The sequence below is a fragment of the Microtus pennsylvanicus genome, chromosome 13 (assembly GCF_037038515.1).
Source record: "Microtus pennsylvanicus isolate mMicPen1 chromosome 13, mMicPen1.hap1, whole genome shotgun sequence".
NCBI lineage: Eukaryota > Metazoa > Chordata > Mammalia > Rodentia > Cricetidae > Microtus > Microtus pennsylvanicus.
The window spans coordinates 66233717-66255334 of NC_134591.1; the positions used below are offsets into that span (position 1 = coordinate 66233717).

At 46.9% G+C, this 21618-nt stretch overlaps 1 protein-coding gene across 2 annotated transcripts in view; it reads right to left on the minus strand.

Moving 5' to 3' along the window:
• Positions 1-6925: 6925 nt before the first annotated feature.
• The window catches only part of Maco1 (macoilin 1), a 62237-nt gene continuing 47544 nt past the window's right edge, over positions 6926-21618 (minus strand). For both annotated transcript variants that reach the window (XM_075944897.1, XM_075944898.1), the window contains 5 exons: positions 19524-19682; positions 18107-18289; positions 16147-16267; positions 12531-12705; positions 6926-8761 (listed from right to left, as the gene is read on the minus strand). In XM_075944897.1, coding sequence (XP_075801012.1) covers positions 8559-8761; positions 12531-12705; positions 16147-16267; positions 18107-18289; positions 19524-19682 — 841 coding nt within the window. In that variant the 3' untranslated portion in view covers positions 6926-8558. The remainder of the gene's footprint in view (positions 8762-12530; positions 12706-16146; positions 16268-18106; positions 18290-19523; positions 19683-21618) is intronic.

Below are 21618 nucleotides of genomic sequence, written 5' to 3' on the forward strand. Positions count from 1 at the left end.
CCTTGGGGGCTACGATGTCAACATAGGAACTAGGGACAGACAGACATATTAAGAGTTGGCAGGGCCCCAAGTCTCCTTCCTGGCTCCTTATCTCTTAGCCCTGAGTCTGGCCACGGAGAGAGCTGGGAACCCCAACAGGGAGCTTTCTCTGTAGAACTCATTTTCACTGTGGTGACAGCCTCCGAACCCTAATGGCTGACACAAAGCTTTTGCCACCAGACCCGAGGGCCTGCTCTGACTTTGTTCTAACTTTTAACTGGGGCTACAGTTCTTGCAGAGAGAAGCAAGAGACTGAACCCCTGGTGTACAAGACACTTCTGCTCTGTCAGGCATCAGTGTTACACCCCGGGTCACAGAACAGAGGGGTTGGAGTCAGTATCCCCACCTGTCGGGATGGAGAGGGTCACTGAGGGCAGCCACACCCGTCCACCTTGGTCTAGGGGAGCATTGACTCCCAACAGCCCAGAGCACAGACTCATGGCAGGAGCAGCTCCTGTCCAGACGCCTGCTCTACTGGCTGGCTGCCATCCCTGTTTCTGGCTGGCTCACTGGCTTCCTGACAGCATAGTGCTTGTCCTGGCTCTGTCTCCTTTGGGTTTATCCTGCCCCCAGTCTCTATGGCTTACTATGGAAAAACTTGAGAGAAAGCCAATTATGGTGGTGTGTGTTCATGGTCCCAGCTACTTGAGAGGCTGAGGAGAGAGAATTCACTAGAGACAAGGAGTTTGGGGCCAGCCAGGGCAAGATAACAAGACCAAACCAAACCAAACCAGACAGCCCCAGATGATGAAATGTACAGACCACAAATTCAGGTGGTGCTCACAGAACTTCTTTGAAGAAATTCTGGGCTTAACTGGCATTGGTAAACATCAGCATAAGAACTGTGGCCAGAAGAAACTGAGGCCAGGGCCTGGAGCGAAGCTCACTGACCCAAGGGAACCAGATTGAGTCCAACTCTGACTTCCCCACCTACAGCTCCATCCCCCGGGCTTCCTCCTTTAACTCCTCTGAGGCCCCAGGCCATCAGGACAGAAGCTTCCTCTTAAACCCCTGCCCCCCATTACCAGTTTTCCAACCCTGCTGCCAAATTAAAACAAACAGCTCAGTTCAGCCAGGATGTCTGGGTGGCTAGAAGGCATGTTGCCAGCTCCTAGGTAATTATGCAGGCAGGGTGGGAACCACAACCTCATCTTTCCCAGGCCCTCAGAGTACAGAGGGCGCCAGATCTTCAGGTATTTGAACAGAAACCTCCAACCAACACAAACTTATAGTCCCAGCACTCAAGAGGCAGGAGGAATGAGAATTGAGGCTAGCCTGGTCTACACCAAAACCCAGTTTCCAAAACAAAACAAATCAGGCATGGTTGCTCAAGACTGGTACCCAACTGTTCAGATGCCAAGGCAGTGAATTACAGAGTTCAAGACCAGCCTAGGCTACATGGCAAGACCCTATCTCTAAATGAGGGATGGATGGGTGGATGGATGGATGGATAGATAGATAGATAGATAGATAGATAGATAGGTAGGTAGATGGATGATAAATCCATAGTTGATTAAGTGATAGATGATTCACTGATACAACCCCAGAGATAATATAAACTCCCCCCATTTTAAATGTCTGAAATTCTAAGCAACTCAGTATATTCACAAGCCACAGGCGCCTATGCCAGGATGTCTTTGAGGTTTAATACTTTGGCCTACTCCCAGTCACTTGGCCATGGATGTTCCCAGGCATTCAAGAATGGTCATGTCCGAATGTGATATGGTTGTGCTTGGATTGGGTTGTCTGAACCCAAACACTCTAGACTCCAGCGCTAGAGACAGTGGCCTGCAGAGGTGATGGGGCAAATCCTTGACTTTCCCGAGTCAGCTGTGACCCCACTTGTAGTGATATTTCATTTGTATTTTAATAAATAAAGTTGGCCTGAAGATCAGAGTATATCAGCTGTCCTGGTCAGTTTTACAGACCAGGCAGTGGTGACACACACTATTAATCCCAGTAACCACACTAGTTTGCCACAGAAACTGGGTAATAGTGATGCACCCCTTTAATCCCAGCACTAGAGAGGAATATAAAACAGGAGGAGACAGCTCTCACACACAGTCTCATTCTGAGATTCCCAGAGGCAGGATCGCCATTTTGGACTGAGGTAGAGGTAAGAGCCAGTGGCTGGCTGTTTTGCTTTTCTGACCTTCAGGCTGAACCCCAATATCTGTCTCTGGATTTTTAATTAATCATGCTACACCCAGTAAACCTTCACCCCCAGGCAGATACCTCAGTAGATCCAGCAAGTAAGGGGTAAGCATTGCTGGGGCTTTCTTCAAGTTGCTCCAGCTCCTGAATCTGCTTCCTCTCCCTCCTCCTCCCCCTCTCTTCCTCCTCCCATTGTGTGTGTGTGAGTAGAAGGGCACAGATGGCCAGCACGGAGGTCAGAGGTCAGTCCAGAGCCTGCTCTCTGCCTTAACCATGGAATTGGGGGATCAAACCCATGTCTTTGGGCTTACATAACAACTACTTCCAACCACTCAGTCATCTTACCACCCGTTTCTTCTTTTTTCTTCCCTTGAGCTGTCTCTCAATGACATTTAAAATGTTTTAAAATTCACTTCTTATAAAAGCAGTCAGGTTTACCATCAAAAATTTGGGGGTACACCGGGCGGTGGTGGCGCACGCCTTTAATCCCAGCACTTGGGAGGCAGAGACAGGTAGATCTCTGTGAGTTCGAGACCAGCCTGGTCTACAAGAGCTAGTTCCAGGACAGGCTCCAAAACCACACAGAAACCCTGTCTCGAGAAACCAAAAAATAAAAAAATAAATAAAAAAATTGGGGGTACATATGAGGCACAGAGAAGGAAACCAAACTCACCTGCCGTTTTAACTAGAGAAATTCTGAACGAAGGCTCTCCATCCAGCGGGAGGGACGCTGGGGGGACCCTTCCCCACCAATCAGTTGCATTTACCCAGAGCCTGGCCATTTAGCACCCCAGGAGGTGACAAAGAGGTGCTTGGTCAGAGACGTCTTTAGGGTAGAGTGGCTGGGGAGGAGCCAGGGCAGCTGGCTGAGATGGCCTGTGCCCTCTGGTGGCAGCTGGTGGACATGGCTTCAGACAGTGGTTCAGACAGTGGCTCTCAAAGTAGGGCAGGGGACCTAGGACTCAGCCTCACTGGGAGCTTGTTCAGGGTGCATTTTGAGGCCCATTCCTTGAACCTTGTGTGTCAGGGGATGGAACTTGGAGTGTTTCATTGGACTATTTCAGGCTCTTCCTATGAACCCAAAATTTGAGAACTACCTACGTCAGCATGAGTCTAACATAGGCTTCTGAGGGTAAGATCCCCACCTCTCATTGAGACCCACCACAGGGCAATTGGGGGAAATGGAAGAGCTAAGATGGAGAAGTGCAGGTTTGGGGACCAGCAATGGTAGCCAGTGAAAGAGCTGGCACCCAAACTTGGGTTGACTCCTGCAGGTTGTCCTCTGACTTTATACATTTCCTGTCCCCTCACAGGAAATAAATGTAAAAAAAAATAAAAGAAAGTGCAAGCTCCAGGTCAAACTCACAAAAGGTCCTGCCACCCTCAACTCCACATCCCTGTCAACCCAATGTGTCCAGAGACTGCTGGGAAACAGGACAGAACAGCTCCCAAGGGACACTCGTCTTGGCTTCTTGGACAGGGTATAGCTAAGCCTGGCATTCCCAGGAGAGGAACCGAAAAACTAGAGGGCACCTCCAGGATCCAGACAGCCCAACCCATGGGGCCTGAGCTTGAATCTCTAGCAAGGGCAGAGGAAATAAAGGCAAATGCTGAGAGCAGGAGAAAGAAGCCAAGGAGGGAGGGAGGGAAGAAGTGTGACACCCTTGGCCAAAAGAAGACCCCTGGACAGTGTTCGCCGGATTCCCTCTTGGAGGAAGAAACAGAAAAAGGCCCCCAGGAAAGAAGGGCTAGCTCCCCTGTCACATGTCCCCTGCTGCCAGGGTGCCCCAGAGAATGGCTTGTTCTCACAGCACCCAGCTGTTGAGGAAATCTTTGGCCTGGTTAGAACAAGCAGGCACTTGTAGAGAGCCTCTGACAAGAAACAGAGGCTTCAGCAAAAACCCAGAGCCAGGCAGATGGGAGACGTCATGGCAGACAGGTTCCTTCCACTCTCTGCCTGTCCTGGGGGCAGTCTGTTTAGACTTGTCTAAAATCCACAAGATGCTCTCCGATGGGGCAACACACACTTCAGATCACGTTTTTATTAGCTGACCTGGGTCAGCCAGTGATGCCAACTACACACCTGTTGTGTATCCGCTGTGCAGTGTAGCAAAGGAGAAGCTCTCTCTCAAAGACTGGGCTCCTAGATGGAGGGAGGGGAGGGGGAGAGAGAGGGAGGAGGGGGGAAGAAAGTGGGGAGAGTGGGGAGAGAGAGGGAGCACATGCTGAGACAGAGGCAGGAACTCTGAGCTCCACCTTGGTCTACACAGCCAGTTCCGGGCCAGTCAGAGCTACGTGGTGAGGCTCCATCTCCAAACAAAACAAGAAGTAGGGCTTAGAGGTCTTCACCTCCTTCACCCCTCATCAGCTAAGTTCTTCATCCTAAAATTTCAAAAGACTGACGTTGGCTTTTCTGGACTAGAAGCGAGAGGATGCCATTTTGAGTCTTCAGGTCTGATCTGTCTCTCAGGAAGGGGCAGCTGACCGTGCAGACCTTATTAAGAGCATGATCAGATGAGGGCGCGGAGCCGAGCTGACGCGGACTGTGAGCTGGTCCAGCTGCCGAGCATGTGAGTCCAAGCCACCCTGGTTTCACTATCTTCGGGTCTGTTTACAGACTCTTTGCTGACGGTCGATCTCGCAGAGAAGCCCTGGACAGTGCTGAGTGCCCTGCACTTTGTCACAGATTTGTAGCGACTCCTATGAGTAGGCGGTTGGCAAGGGACAAGACTTAAGAGACAGTACAGAGAGGCAAGGCAGGGCTAGCAGCAAAGCTGGGGGCTGACCCCTACCATCTAGCGGTATGGGCAGGCCGCAGGGCTCTAGAGGGACCCCAGCAGAGCAGGGCTACCGAACAGGGATGGCTTTCTTTGGCAAGAGGGCTGGGGCTGGCTCAGTGGTTAAAGCAACTGCAATACAAAGGTGGGAACAAGAGTTGGGGTCCTCAGATCCACATTAAGTGACGGCATGTGGCAACCACCTTTGGTTTCAGCCTCTGAAGGTGGGGCCAGGGGATCCCCAGAGCAAGCTGGCTAGCAACACCAGCCATACTGATGAGTTTCTGACTCTTCAACAAGGTGGTAGACAGATTGAGGTGAATCAACTCCAGGCTTTCACATGTGCATGTTTCGTAGGAATGCGCTGTGCAGGTATGTGTGTGCACTTGTGCATACACACACATTGGGGGTGGGAGGGTGTAAAAAAAGAAACCATGCTGGGCAGTGGTGGCACACACCTTTAATCCCAGCACTCGGGAGGCAGAGGCAGGTAGATCTCTGAGTTTGAGGCCAGCCTGGTCTATAGAGTTAGTTCCAGGGCAGCCAGGGCTACACAGGGAGACCCCGTCTAGATGAAAACAAAAGAGACCAGTGAAGCAGTGAACCTGAGTGGCCATTACCATGGTCCCATACAGTTTGACACTTCAGGTCTACGACCCTTTACCATGAGTGAGCCTGGCTCCCCTCCCTCCCCTGGTTCATCTTGAAAAGAGCTAACAAGTTTACCTCTGAGGCAGTCTGGGTTCTCTCTCCTTCAGTTCGTTCCATGTGGTCTGAACCAACAGTTTCTTTGAAACAGGGTTTTTACAATCTGGACTTGGGCCTGTGATCCTCCTCAGCACTGGGTCACAGGCAGCAATCAGACGACAGCTGTTCTGGGTGGCAGGGGCAAGGGGATGACAAGGTGAAGGACCAGCCCCTTCCCTCAGGTTTGAACAACAGCAATTCCTTCTCAGTTTTAGGATCTCTTGGAAGGATTACCAAGGCGGGAAGGACACGCAACAGCCGTTTTCTTATGTACAGTGTGGGGGCCTAAGCCAAGGGTATTCTCTGCCAGTCACAACACACTCAGCCCATCCTTCCTGTAAATACTGACCCATCTAGAATAGCAAATATTACTTTACGACAGGTAATAAATCAGAAATCCTAGGACATGGAGCCACTTTGAGATGGGCAGACAAGACAACTGGTGATTTCTGCCAGTGGGAGCATCATGAGCAGACATACTCCTTCAGGGAAGGCTGAGGCCAGCACCAAGCCCAGGCATTTCCTGGGAACTCTGCTCACAGTATTAAGTGTGGTGTGTCTGCAAGCCTTAATGGCCAAGATTCAGATGCCTAGCTGGCAGCAAGGACAGAGGGTGAGGATACCAAGAGCAGAATTTTCTAGAAACTTGAGCCAAAATAAATTGTGGCCAAGATGGGAGAGCATGGACCAAGAGAGGTAGTTAGTTCTCAGATGAAAACAGATAAGCCTCTAAAAACAAACACGAGGGGGTGGGACTGCTCACTTTGGAGATAGGTTAAGCATCTGTAGCAGAGGGGAAACCCAACAGGGAAGGAGCCAAAGAAGAGACTCTAAAGCGGTAGAGGGTAAGACAGTGCGAAGGGACTGCTTCTCGGGCTTCTCCTTCTTGGGCAGTCACCTCCAGGCCCGTTCCCGTCCGGGTCTTGAGAAAGGAGGTTACACCAGAAACAAAGACATCTTTGGCTATAATGGATGCCAGAAAAGGGGAGAAGTGGGAGGAAGGTGGATGGGGGTGAATGCCTCAAGTTTAGAAATGAAGCCAGCTGGAGCTCCTAGGTGCGCACCTCTCAAATTCTGTGCCTGCTCCCTTGCCCAGTGCCATCTTGACCAGAGCTGAGACAAGGTGAAAACAAGCTGGCCGCCACCTCAGCCCCAGAACCTTCTACCTTCCTGCATCCTCCTGAAATGTTAAAAAGGCAGAAGACGAGTTTATCAGTAAGAAAATGTTTATTCTTTTGAACCCCACATGGGGGAAAAAGAATGCAGCCAAGACCAAGTATTTAACGAAAACAGTGTCCCAAAGGCAGCAAAATGGGGGAACCTCAACACAAAGTCAGTAACAATCTTCCGTGTTTTTGCACAAAGATGGAAAAAAATCGTGACAATTCTGAGTAACACTTTCATGGTGACAGTTACACAAGATGATTCAAAATGCAAATGGCAGCAACATGCACACCTGGCTAAAGCTAGAGGTCTGTTTTACTCCAAAATAAGATCTGTGACTAAAAGGATGATTCTCTTTAATACTTCTAATTGTACTGACCGGTTTGTCCTACCTAATTTGCTTTAAATAAGATATACATGCCAATCAACAGGAAATTTTAGAACTATGTCCTTCCAGAACACACAGCACAGAAGCACAGCCGACTGATTTGGTTTCTTAATTTCCCCAAACTTCCGAATGCAACTCTACCTTGTCCCTCTTCTCCCCTGCCCGCCCCCTCCCTGACCCTTGACACACTTTCACAGGTCTGTGCAGAAGCTTTCTACCAGCATCTGACACACGGTTGAACCAGTATTTTTGTGTAGAGTTTAGGTCTTAAAAACAAACAACAAATCCTCCTTGGCACGAGAGCTCCGGAATAGCCAAGCCCCGGTAAACCGTCCCACGTGAGATGAAGGGAGTGGAGAGCAGCGAGTGGCATGTGGGGACAGCTCCTAGACCACGGCTTTTACAGCTATCGTTCGGCCTCTTTCACACCCACCAGGCCGACTCCCTACAGTGCCTGGCTGGCAGCAAGCATGGAACCCTGAATGGGAAAACCCTGTGGTGGCGTGGTGACCACAGTCCAGTCACCTACCAGCTGTACAACAGGATCCACAGTGAACTCAACAAACAGAAGACAGATGACAGAAAAGGGGCCGGGGGGAAGGGAGAGCTGAAAATGATCAAGTTTCCTCTTGAGATGTCTTTTCTCAAGGTGATGCAGAGATTGCTCTCAGACGTGTTCTATAACTACACATCAATGGGAATGTCAATACTCCAAACACACCATCACACGCTTGCAAGCTAGCCTCACCCCTTAAGTCTCCCATGATGCTCCCTTGATCTGTCTGGTCCTTACAAGGGCAATCTTTTTTTCTATAACAGCAGTATTGCCTTTAATTCAGCTATGGAATCAGAGCTGTGTCAGGTCATTTAGCCCTCTTCTGCAAGAAACTAAGCTTTTGTTGTCATCCTATGAACACAACATGCAATTTTCTTGCTTATTTAAGAACAAAACAGAGTTGAAAAGCAAAAACTGCTTTTTTTTTTCCTTCAAGAGGAAACTATGTAAAAATATATAAAAAGGCAAAATTGGCTACTTGAAATCCAAGAATGGTTTTAATGTGTTGGCCAAGAAAAATAAACTGCAAAGTCCTGTGAGGTCTTCTAAAAACTTACAAGAACAACTGATGGGCAGGTCTAATCAGACTTGGATGTTATTTCCCCCCCTTTAAAAATGACAACATACACAATCCCACAAAACACAATACCAACGTTTTTATCTTGACCGCCAGAGATGCTGCTTTTTTGAAGCCTTCTGGTTCCAAATGGTTGGGAAAACACACAGCTGGCCTTCATTTCTTCAGGGGCTGATAGACAGAGGCATTAGGATCGAGTCCAGAGGGGCTTGTCTCCACAAACTTGGAAGAGTAGTGGGGGGACACGGGGCTCAGGGGACTGGTGGCAGCACTGTATGTTATGCTGGGCATGACAGCCATGACTTCGGCTATCTTTTGTTTTAGGTCCTTGATTTCCTGGTCTTTCTGAAGGATTTGCCCTGCAAGATCAAAGAGCCAGCATAAGTGAGGAGGGAGGGCTGGTGCGCGCATGCGCACACCTCCCCCCTACCCCCCCACCCCTCAGCCCCATGCACTGTCTTGTAAAGGCAGACAAACTTCTGTAAAGTGCCCAATAGTACGGCATTTTTAGGCACTGTGGTTCAGATGCTATGGAAAGTGTTGACCACTTCTTAGCTTGTGGGGTACAACAAAGTAGCAGCTTTATAGCTGCAGCTCCTGAGCTTAGGTTCTCTTCTGGAAGGCTGGGCTCTGAGCATTAGACCAAGGAACATAGACTCAGGACCTTCGATCGGTCACATCAGGTTCTCTGACAGAAAGCAGATGACATTCTGGGATGGGTGCCCAGCTTACTGGCAAGATGCTCTCTGACCTCTGCCCAGCATTCAGCTGGCTGCTTCAGCACATCACTAGCTCAGGTCTTCGTGCAACCCCTGTGTATGTGCTAGCTGCTGAGGTTTCCTGATCACCAATCTCAATCAACGTCTGAGTCCTAGATTCTCAACACATCCCCAGCTTTCCCTTATGTTCCATAGTCTCTACAGCATCTAAAACCCAGCATGGCACAGGAGGGCTCAGAGCTCAGACATCTACCCACTTCTCACTTACAACCAAGAAGAGAGGATTCTAAGCACCATCCACTTTATGATGGACAAACAGGGAACAGGAAGCTGTAACACTTGGTCAAGTACTGCCAGTGTACTGCTAGTGACAGAGTTGGGAGCTGACTATCTGGCTGTAGCACCTACATGTCCCATGGCACTCATGCCCCTCTTGGGCAAGGACCCATCATCTCTCTGCCAGATGATGAGCTCTGTGAGGCAGTCTAGAGACTGCGCCTCTTAATTTCCCATTGCTAAATCCCTGCCCCCAGCCCAGTGGAGAGCCAAGGCTTCACAAACCATGTATCTTGTTCAGTCCATCTGCTATTAAAACAGAGCAGGACTGAAGCCAGAACCACCCTGTTCCAAAAACCATGTAATCTCCATCATGCTAATGTGCCTCCCTGATCTCCAAGGCAAAGAAAGAGGCTGTGTGTGAGCAGCCCTCCCTGTGTGAAGACAACAGTGTGACTGAGAAGTGAGAAGGCTGGGTGGCATGTGTCAGAAGGACGGAGTGAGATAAGGAGCCACTCTGTAACCAGGATGAGTAACACTAACGGAAGGAACAGGTTTGGATTTGAATTACGAATCTGGATAGGATCCGGAGGGAGGCAGTGAGAAAGCAGGAGCCAAGAGCAGGAGAAAAGATCTGCACCCTCACTTCCTTCAGGGCCCCGAAGTTTCAAGTAAACGTCAAAGAGCCACTTTCTCTTGAACACATGAACTCCAGGTGAACAGGTACTTAGTGGCACCTGATAACAAGAGCTACTGCTTTTCCCAAGCAGACTTCAGTCTGATTTCTTTAATTAGTAAGAATAAACACCCCAACAGTTTCAGCGTGGACCCCTCTCTCTTCCCAAGCACTTGTGGGCTAAGACTGGAGTACAGCCATGCCAGGAAGCCTGATGGCCTGGCTACTTCCATATCAGGGCATCTTCTCCAAGTGTACAGATCCCAGCAGAGGGTTAGTTAAGCAGAGGTGTTCATTCCTCAGTGCTAAGCCAGACAGGAAAAAGGGCCAGTGGGAGATGAGATGCTCAGCTGCAAGGCAGGGTCCCTGGAAACCCTTCAAGTACCTGTCCCTGGGCACACAGACAAGGCAGCCCAATGCCCACTCTTTGCCCCTGCTTAATCACTTGGCCCAAGCCTCTCAGGTGGGTTTACTAACTTCTTAGTTTCTCTCTTTTCTAAAGATTCCCAGGCATGGCTGGACGTTCCAGTGACTGCTGAATGTCCTTCACCAGGTGTCTCAGGAGCACCCACCAATCAGTGTCTAAATCAAGCACACCCCCTCCTGACTTCCTAGAAACTTTGCTCTTCTGCCTTGGTTCCAGCATCCTAATCCTCTGATCTCTAAGGCAAATCAGCTCTTTTCACACACTGTCCTCCCCTTGTATTTCCTTAGATAGGACACACCAGTTTCTGAACTGGCTCTGCCGCTCATCTTTCAAGCTGCCATTAGAAGAGCCCGCATCCTCTGGAAGACCTACAGACTATTCTTCAGTTTGCTTCAGTCATGGCCTCCAGGTTTGGGGTCACCAGAGTCCGGGCCTGGATAGCCCCAAAGCTTTCTTTCCCAGTTTACACTACTCTCCCTAGACTGTGCTCCTCCCCACCATCCCCTGCTCTCAGGATTCATCCCATAAGCCTACTCACTCCTGCCTGCACGATGCCCTCTCTACTCTCCCATCTCTGCCATCCTTTCTATCTGGCTTGCCCTAAAGCAGTTCATTCTCAAAATTCTCAAAATGCAGCCAGGATTCACAGGGCCCACAGGACATGAAGTACCAGAGCCCTCAGTAGTAAGCACAAGCTGGGCCTCTGGTGAACTGTGCAGAGTATAAAATAAACTAAATAAACACTAAGAGAATGCAAATATTTTCTATTAAGTCAGACAGTAAATATATATAAAAAATGTAAGACAATGACACTTTTCTCATTTTTTGGACAACAGTTATTTTTATAAAATGCTATTAATGTTAAGATATAATATGTTTGTATCATTTTAAATAGATTATTAGATGTTTTAAGTTTTAATTTATACTAGGGAGAAACAGCTAGATAATTTACATGAAATAAATTTATCCAGGGTGCTCACTAATCTTAAGCACCTGAGCCCTGCTACCCCAGCAGACCCTGGGCTTTCTGGGATGGTAGCTTCTAGAGCTTGGCAGCTTGGGGAGTCCCTATTCAAGTGCCCTTTTACATGGACCAGGTCAACTGGCAGACAGCTTTTCTCAATATTCCAACTGATTAGGTGACTAATCAGTTTTGTGAACAAAAATCCCATTTTCTTTCCATTGGCTCTTGCCACCCACTCTCTGTCAGAAACCTCCCATGTCCTCCATGTTGTTTAAAGTTCTGAGCTCTTTCCACTGGACACTCCTACAAGACCTGGTTGCAGCTATCCCTGCCCCTCCCTGGGCCAGCAGACTAGTGAGTCTCTTCCATGCCCATGGGCTTTGCCTTCACTGTTCTGGCCTCAGTCTGCTCAAATGTTACATGTTCAAGGGCTCCTCTGTGGCTGCCATGTAACAAGAAGTCTCTTTCTTCTTCTCACTTTGTCCACTGTCCTTACAAATACCGCCATGGCTTGTTCACTGCTTGTCCATGTTGTCCATGTGTCTATCAGTTATCAGAGACACTAGCAGGTCTCAGCAATTCTCTGTTGAGTGCATGGCCTGTGCTCTAGACCGCAGATGCCTCTGTTGCTCTGCCCAAATCAATTCTAGCCTCTTGAAGCTTAGAAGGTCCCATGAAACTGTCTTCTCTGCACAGAGACTTCTTGACCCTCACTCTCCCCATGGTTCCAACCCCTTCTCCTCATTCAGCTTAAACATCAGCTGCCATGCCATGACACAGCTCCATAGCCTGGTCTAGGCCCTGCCTCTCTGTCCCTACAGGTTGCACACACAATGAAGCTGCAGCTCCAGATTTTAACACTGTGCACCCCTTGAGGAGACATCCATAGTCTTCTCTTTAAGTCCAGCACTGCACATGCTCTCGTCTCAAATAGAGCAGTAGCACAAATTGATCTGACTCCTAAGCTCAACGCTGGGCACACAGAGGTACCCTCTGGTGCAGAGCTCTGAGGGAAGGTCCACTCTATGCAGTCCTGCCACCCCACGGGGGCCTGCTGTTTTCCTACCCTGGGCAATCTCGAGCTGCCGTTTTGCATCACCCAGTGCAGAGAACAGGTCCAGCTTGATTCTCGTCTCTGCGCTGAGGCTGTTCTCCAGGTGCTGTGTCTTGTCTTGCATGGCAGAGAGTGCTGACATTAACACCTCGGTGTCCTTCTCATTTTCTTTGTACTTCCGGAGCTCCTATCAAGAGCATCAAACCAGCAATGTTATGAAATAGTTTTGGCATTGATGTGTATATATTAGCTCGAACTCACAAATTAAATCCCAGTCCTACTGGCCATCAGAACAGACAACCCTGACACTGTGTGTTTACACGTCACTCTTAGAGCATATGCCATGCAATATTCAGATTCTCACATGGCTTCCAAATCAAGGACTCTCTTGCAAGACTGACTCAGCAGACGCTGCTCTTCTTAGCAAGGAGTGCCTTGTGCTGCAGTCACATTTCTAAAAATGTGGCTAAAATATTGCAGAAATATTTGTTATTTTGATAAGGCAAACTTAGAAAAACCCATTTACAATAGTTGGTAATATAGACAGTAAGTATTAAACTTGATTCTTTGTTGTTGTTGAAAGATGGTGAAAACCTGCTTCTGCCAAGTGCTAGGATGAGAGGCAGTGCCTCCATGCCTGGCCTGATTTTTTTTTTTTTCCGAGACAGGGTTTCTCTGTGTAGCTTTGGAGCCTGTCCTGGAACTCACTCTATAGACCAGGCTGGCCTCGAACTCACAGAGATCTGCTTGCCTCTGCCTCCCGGGTACTGGGATTAAAGGCAAGCGCCACCACCAACCAGCCTCAATCTTTTTAAAGACAGAAAACCAAACTTATTTCAGAGAACTCAAGAATACAGAAAAATTGAAAGTTAACCATAATCTTTTAATATACTGAAATCATAGCATATGTACGATGCTAGATAAAGCCTTTTAAAAAGCAAAAACTTAAGATTATTTCAACTAGTCAGGTTTCTAAGTGCTGGGTTACAGGCATGTACCACCACACCTGGCTGGGAAAAAAACCCTTTTGATGGCTCAATGATACTTCTGTATGTACACATCCAGAATGTACATTAAGCAAATATCTGCCCCATTATCAAAACTGTTTCTTTCTTTTTTATGTTTGCACCTCTACACCACCACACCAAATAAGGTGTCAGTCACTGATGAGGTCTTGCCTTTAAAATCCTATGCTGGGATGGTAGCCCACACCTATAATCTCAGCACATGGTAGGCAGAAGCAGAAGGATTGCCATTAGTTTGAGGCCAACCTGGGAACCTGGGTCACATAACAAGACCCTGTGTTTATGCAAAACAAAAATTCTTTACCAATTTCACAGGAGAGAAGTCATTGCTAACTTTTAAATTCATGTCATTATTGGTTAATAAAAATTTAAATGTTTAAAGGATTTAAATAAACATTTTAAATAGTACATTAATTTTAATTTTAAAAAAATTAATTTTACTTGAATGTATGTGTATCTGAGAGTATGTATGTGCACCATGTGCTTGCAGGAACAGGTGGAAGTCAGGAGGGGTCAGATTGGCTGAACCAGAGTTACAGTTGTAAGACATCAAATAGAAAATGGAACCTGGGTCTTCCATCTCTCCTTCACCATGCGGGTAACTGAGGCCATCAAGATTGGCAGTAAGCATGGTGAGCCATGTTGTTGATCCTGAAGATCCACTTTTAGAGCGTGTGTTTCTTCTGTAAATCATCTGTGTTCTCCAGTTCTCTGAATATGTTGGTAACTTACATCAGCTATTTATACTCTAAAAGTGCTACTTTGGGGGTGGGGTTCGAGACAGGGTTTCTCTGTGTAGCTGTGGAGCCTATCATGGAACCTACTCTGTAGACCAGGCTGGCCTCATATTCACAGAGTACTGCCTCTGCCTCCCGAGTGCTGGGAGTAAAGGTGTGCACCACCACCACCACTTGGCATAAAAGTGCTATTTTTAATACTCATTGATACCTGTATTTTTTGTTTGTTTTATGTTTTGTTTGTTTGAGACAGCTTCTCTGTGTAGCCCTGGCTGTCCTGAAACTCACTCTGTAGAACAGGCTGTCCTGGAACTCACAGAGATCCCCTTGCTTCTGCCTTCCAAGTGCTGAGATTAAAGTATATGCCACTATTCTCAGTGAATATCTCTCTTATTTTTAAAAATTTTTTGTATCTTTAGTGTATGAATGTTTTGCCTGCAATGTATATTTGTTTGCCACATGTGAGCCTGGTCCTTGGGGAGGTCAGAAAAGGGCATTAGATCCTCATAGAGGCAGCTGTGAGCCACTCTGTAGGTGCTGGGAATTGAACCCAGGTCCTCTGCAGAGCAGCTAGTGCTCCTGACTGCCTAGTGACCTAATTTTCCAGGGCCTCCTCCCCAAGTGTCTCTTTTTTAAAAAAAATAATAATTTATTTACTTTTATTTCATTTACACTGGTATTTTGCGGGCATGTATGTCTGTGTGAAGGTGTCATATCTTGGAGTTAGAGATAGTTGTTAGTTGCCATGTAGATGCTGGAATTTGAACTGGAGTCCTCTAGAAGGGCAGCCAGTGCTCTTGACCATCCAATGACCTATCTCTCCAGCCTCCGGAGTATCTCTATCTTATTCAACTCTTTCTGGCTGTTGTTTATGAGTTTGTTTAAAGATTTTTTTTGTTTTTTGTTTTTTTTTTTGGTTTTTTGTTTTGTTTTTTTTTTTTTTTGAGACTGGGTTTCTCTGTAGCTTTGGAGCCTGTTCTGAAACTAGCACTTATAAACCAGGCTGGCCTCAAACTCACAGAGATCCACCTGTTTCCGCCTCCCAAGTGCTGGAATTAAAGGCGTGTGCCACCACCGCCCAGCTTGTCTACAGTTTTTATGCTTGGAAAGTCTTCTTGTGTCTCAAGATCAAATAGTACTTTATTTTCCCCTATCTTTCTTTTTCTACATTCAACTCTTTATTTGAAATTTTTCTGTGTTAGTAAAGCTCTAATTTTATTCCCCACTTGTTCAATTATTCAAAATCCTTTTACTAGCTCATCTTGTCCTTTCCTGCCATTCTCTAAAGCCACTTTTACTACATACTTAAGCTCCGTCTCAAATCATCCATTACTCCCCTGGCTTGCCAGTGTTTTCCTATCAGTCTCATACAATTTAAATTACTATGTTCTTTACAAAATGACATTAGTTTAAAATGTCACCTTGAAAAGCCGTTACCAAGTTCTTGGTTAAGGTACACAACCCACAAAGCTAGTTAGTTATCTATGTCCACAGCACTGGCATCTTTCCTCCTCATGTTCAGTACCACCTGCCTAGTCAGAGCCACCACATGGCTGTGGACAGGTCAGGAAAGATCTAAGGAGAAATGCAGGTCCCATAGGAATTAACCTTGTCTACAGCCTTAAAAAGCTAAAGGCATGCCTGCTAAGACAGATTCTGAGCTGATACGTGCAGCAGACTGTCAAAATTTGCAGCTCATGTTAGAACCTGGCTGCATCAAACAGAACAAGGTTGGAACTCTAAGTCTCCTTCTGTGTAGATGATGAGACAGAGGTCTGGTGTGAGGTGCTGATCTACACTGGAGCACATACACTGGCAGGCTGGAGGGGACTGGGTGATGGAAGGCCCTTCCCACCTCCTCCTCACCTGAACCTTCAGTTCCAGTTCCCTGATCTGCTCCTCTTTCACCTTCATGTCCATTGTGAGCTTCTTGCCCTCAGCTTCTAGCTCTCTGATCCGACTCCGTAAGGTTTCGGTGCACTCTCCCCTTTTGAAAAAGACAGAGGAAACAAGGTTTATAGTTTCCCCTATCATAGGAGATTGGTTTGAAGACCACTGTGGATACAGAATCTACCCATGCTCAAATTCCTCATATAAAATAGCCGTTTCTGCATAGACTGTCTATAACGCCATCTCTAAATAACTAATAGCCAGCACAATGTAAACTAGGTGAAGTGTTGTAGCTGTGCCGTAGGTTAGGGCTGATGACAAGAAACCATGTATTTATGCTTTGCAGTCTAGCTTTTCCAGTGTTTCCATTTATATCTTTCTGAGACAGAATTTAATATGTAGCACATACTGGCCTTGATCTTGCTATCCTCCTGCCTCAGCCTTTTATCACAGCCATCCCTCACCACACCCAGCTCTCAAGTACTCTCTGTAGTTGACTCCATCTGTGCAGCTGGCAGGTAGGCAGAGTGCGCTTACTGCAGGACTTACACACTCGTCTTAGGTTCTAGGCTCTGCATGATTATTATAATTTTCCCCCAAGACAGGGTTTCTCTGTGTAACAGTCCTGGGTGCCCTGGAGCTCACTCTGTAGACCAGGCTGGGCTCAAACTCAGAGATCCGCTTGCCTCTGCCTTCGAGTGCTGGGTTTAAAAGCATGCACCACCACAACCTGGTGGGTCTGCCCAATTTTAACTTTTGGCTCAATATGCTTCTTCCCACTATTATTTGAAAATTTCAACAACGTTCTAAAATAATTATTCTTTCTTTTTTCTTTTTTTTTTTTTTTTTGAGACAAGGCCTCTCTACGTGCCCCTGGCTGACCTGAAACTCACTTTGTGGACCAGGTTGGGCTCAAACTGACAAAAAGATCTGTTTGCCTTTGCCTCCCAAGTGCTGGGATTAAAGGTATGGTCACCATACCCAGCTTTTTTTTTTTTTTGGTAGTTTTTCGAGACAGGGTTTCTCTGTAGCTTTGGAGACTGTCCTGGAACTAGCTCTTTTAGACCAGGCTGGCCTCGAACTCACAGAGCTCCGCCTGCCTCTGCCTCCTGAGTCCTGGGATTAAAGGCGTGTGCCACCACCACCCGGCCAGGCCCAGCTATTTTTAAATCTGTATTGTGTCTGTGTGTACTATGGAGGCCAGAGGTCAACCTCAGGTGTTATCCCTCAAAAGCCACCCACCTTGTTTTCTGAAATGGGGTCTCTGGGAAGCTGATCAGTGAGTCCCAGGGATCTGCTATCCAGGACTCCCCAGTGACAGGACACAAATGTGCACTACCTCACCTGCCTTTTTATTAGGTTGCTGAGCATGCCACCCCAGTTTTTTTTTACATGGGACTGAAAACAGGTCCTTATGCTCGCACTTCAAGCACTGTGTAACTGAGCTATCTCTTCAGCCCTCTAAAATACTCAGGGGTTGGAGAGAGGCTCAGCAGTTAAGAGCACTTACTGTTCTTTCAGAGGATCCACACTTGATTCCTAGCAGCCACATGATAGCTCACAGCCCTCCAGCACTCCAGTTCTAGGAAATCTAATGCCTTCATGGGTACCGCACACATGGCGCAGACATACATGAGGTAAAATACTCATATACAAAAAATAAATTAAATATATTAATCTAAAAACAATTTTAAGCTCCTCAAAATCAGCCATATCTGTGTTGGAAGCACTAACAGTCTTGTGAAGAACAGACTGCAGATGAGTCTCAGAGCATTTAGATACCACACAGAAAAGGAGAGGAAGCTTGTCAGGAGTACGGGGTAGGGTGAGTCCTTCATCACTCAGAAATGAAAGGTTGGAGAGCAGTGCGAGCTGAAACAAAGTAATCCATCCACACAAACCCCCAACCTTGATTACCACAGTGACATGGACATACCTAGATGCGGCAGCAAAGGCAACAGCCCGTGCAGCAGTGGCTTCTTCTAACTTCTTCCTCTTTTTCTCCTCCATTAACTGTTTTTCTACAAAGCTTCGGGCTTCCTGCTCAGCTTTTAGCTTTTTCTCCAGCTGGCTGATATTCTGCTTGTCTTTTTGCTTCATTTGTACAGCATTATGTAACCTATGTGGAAATGATTGTCACACAGAATCTTCTGATAGAGAGATTCACCATGAACCCTGAGAACCACTGCCTCTATGCAGCCTCTGTTAGGCAGCTGTACATGGGAGGTTCACACAGCAAAGTATCAACTTCGAGTGCCAGAGAAAACACATGGTCATTACTACTTAACGGCTTCTAAACACTAATAAGCTACCTGCTTTATGTAACCCAGAGCCAGTCCTGCCCGCCATGTTAGGTGATCTATAGCAAGCAGGCAGAAGACACTGCTAGAAAGAGTCTACCAGAACAGGAGGTGACTGCATAGTTCATTCCAGTGCTCCAGTACACTGGGAAAGAAACAGTCAGACCAAAGACAGTCCTGTCCAATCTAAAGTGGTAGGAGGGGAAAGTCTTCTTCTTTTTTTTTTCTTCAGTTTTTTTTTTTTTTTTTAGGCAAGGTCTTAGTCTGCAGCCTAGGCTGGCTTTGAACTTGAGGCAATACTCCTGGCTCAGCCTCTTGAGCTGTGGAATTACAGGTGTGCACTACCACACTGACCCTTCTAAATTACAGCCATGCAGCAGCCTTTCTTTGAAAAAAGGTGCAAGGCCTTTTCCCATGTCATTAAATTTCCTCCAGCTTCACAGGGCAAAGTGAGGGAGCTAGTCACCAGAGGCCAATGCTGAGAACTGCAGAAGTTGCCCAGAATGATGGAGGGGTTTCGTGCATGTTGTACCCTAGTGTTAGAGCTAACTCCTAGAACTATGAGTGTAATCTTCATGGGGAAACCTGTGAGGCATCACTGCTACAGAAATACAGTGCTTGGAGACTGGCGAGACAACCTTACACTGAGTCAGCAACTAACCCCCCAAAATGAATTTAAGGGAATTCACACAGAAGAGCAGGCTGCTGTTTGTCTCTCCAAATAAAACCAAAGCTCAATGTCATTTTTAGTTCTGACATTCATGTTCTCATTCTTAGGAAAGGATCAAGATTTTCAAACAGTAGCAGAACTCCTTATCAAGGTTACTTACCACAAAAGCTTAATAACTAATATTAAATAATTAAATGACATTACAAAGTAAAATAATATTAATAAACTCTTGTTGGATTGAAGTGTAGACTTGATGAGAATACTCAGCATCTACCAGTCAGTAAGCAGAAAATATGGGGCCATGTCTCCCGGTCGACCTGAGTCTGTGTGCCCCCCTGGTAACAGGAGGCACTGCCCAAGGCTGATGTGGCACACACACTTACTTATTCTGCAGCAGCTCGTTCTCCTGTCGGAGCTGGCCCATTTCTGAGCGGATCCCTCGTTCCGTGTTTGAGAGAGAGCTGATCTGACTGCGCAGCTCTTGCTCCACTTGCCGGCTGGCTTGCAAGTCAGCCTTTAGCTTTTTAATGTCTTGCTCCAGCCTAGGAAGGGGAGAAAGGGAAATTTTCATCTGAGAAAGGGCCCAAGGGCTCATCGAGGGTCCTCACTGGACTGATACCTGCGATATGCTTACTTCTATGGCATGACTCCCTTCACAGGAGTCCATGGCTGTGACATTGCGAGTACCTGAGCTGTGTGTAAAGGAAGAGAGAAAAAGAAGGGTTAAACACTAAGGTCCCCTCTCCACTGCTGACTTCCTTAGCAGTTAAGTCTGCCAAAATAATGACCTCAAGCCACTGACTTTGCCTTTCCACACTCTCCTAAATCAGATTGCACTGTGATTGTGTCCCCACCTTCCTGGAGGGGCTACCAGAATACAGGATCCCCATCCATCTCCTGAAAGTTAAGGAACATTCACACTTTTGGTGATTATGGCAGAAGAGCTCATTAAGGCTCCACAACAGAAGGGACGAGTAAGAAACTATGGGCTAAAACCTACCTTACTCTGCCATTCCTTACTTCTTGCTCCATCTAGCCAATAATAATGCTATTTTCCGTGATGTGCACTAGGGCTCTACACATGAACAAGCAGTGAAAGGAACAAAAGGGCAACATCAAGTCCCTTCTTCACAGGAAGGTTTTATAATTTCAAGAGAGGCCAAAAAATAGATGATTAAATAATCAGACAGTAACACAAAGGCTGCAGTTAGACACATACTAGGAGGAAGAACAGCAACAACCACGGTTCCTCACTGCTCCCTACAGTTACAGCAATGTGCACGAATCGGCAGACCTAAGGGCCACCTGCAACGATCACTCCTATTTTTCCCAGATGAAGAAATATAGGTAAGAAAAATCCCAGACAGTGACCCCTGGATCCATTCTCTTTCCCATCAGCTTGCCTACAGTACAGAAGTGCCATCTGTACTCTGCGGAGCCTGAGAAAGGCTGGGCAGAGGATGGGAATGGTTAGTAGCTTTTACATAAGCAGGGAAGAAGGGTTCTAAAAGGAGTGGGCATACTCAAAACTTCAGCCGCATCAACAGTCATGTGTATTCAGAGACAAGTCCTCAGTTTGGTGCCTGAGGAGGACTATAGCAGAAACAGCAGGGAAGGCTTAGATGGGTCTGTGACAGCAGAGCTGAGGGTCAAGCCTAGGATGCACACATGTGAAGCTCTGAGAAGAGGCATTTTTCTACCGAGATGCAAATGTCCAGATGGACAAACATCAGGTTGCTTTAGTTTTTGTATGCAGAAACTCAATCCTAGGTTTTAAAGAAAACCTGGGGCCTTGCTTATGCTAAGCCACACTCAACCACTGAATTACCCCAACACCTGTTAAAACTCATTGTGTGCTTCTAATCTAGCATACTAACAGAATTAAGACTTATGGGGGGCAATAGATCTCTCTTTGGAGCTTTTAGCTCCACAGACTACAAACACGTATGTTTTTTTAAAAAGATTTATTTATTATGCATTCAATATTCTGCCTATATGTATATATACATGTACAGAAGAGGGCACCAGATCTCATTCTAGATGGTTATGAGCCACCATGTGGTTGCTGGGAAACTCGGGACCTCTGGAAGAACAACCAGTGCTCTTAACCACTGAGCCATCTCTCCAGCCCCAAAGATGTTTTATTAAGTACAAAGTCCTCAGAAATTAATACTCAGTCAGTAATGTTCCCTGGACTCTCAGAGAAAAACAAAGAACAACTTTCTTCCCCTACCTACCTTTAGACAACCTAAAAACAAGCCAAGGCCCCAGTCATGTTGTAGGTGCAGTCACGGTGTTCCATTCTGGGTGTGAGAGTCTGGCCTAGAAACCTCGAGTTCCAGTAGCACTGCCTGGTCTCCTGCCAGGGCTTACTCCTTGGGGAAGGGCCAGAGGTCCACATCACACCACACTGTCCCCATCACCAGGGTTATTCCAGTTCAGTGGACTCTCAGATCAGCACTTAGACCGTAGCCATGC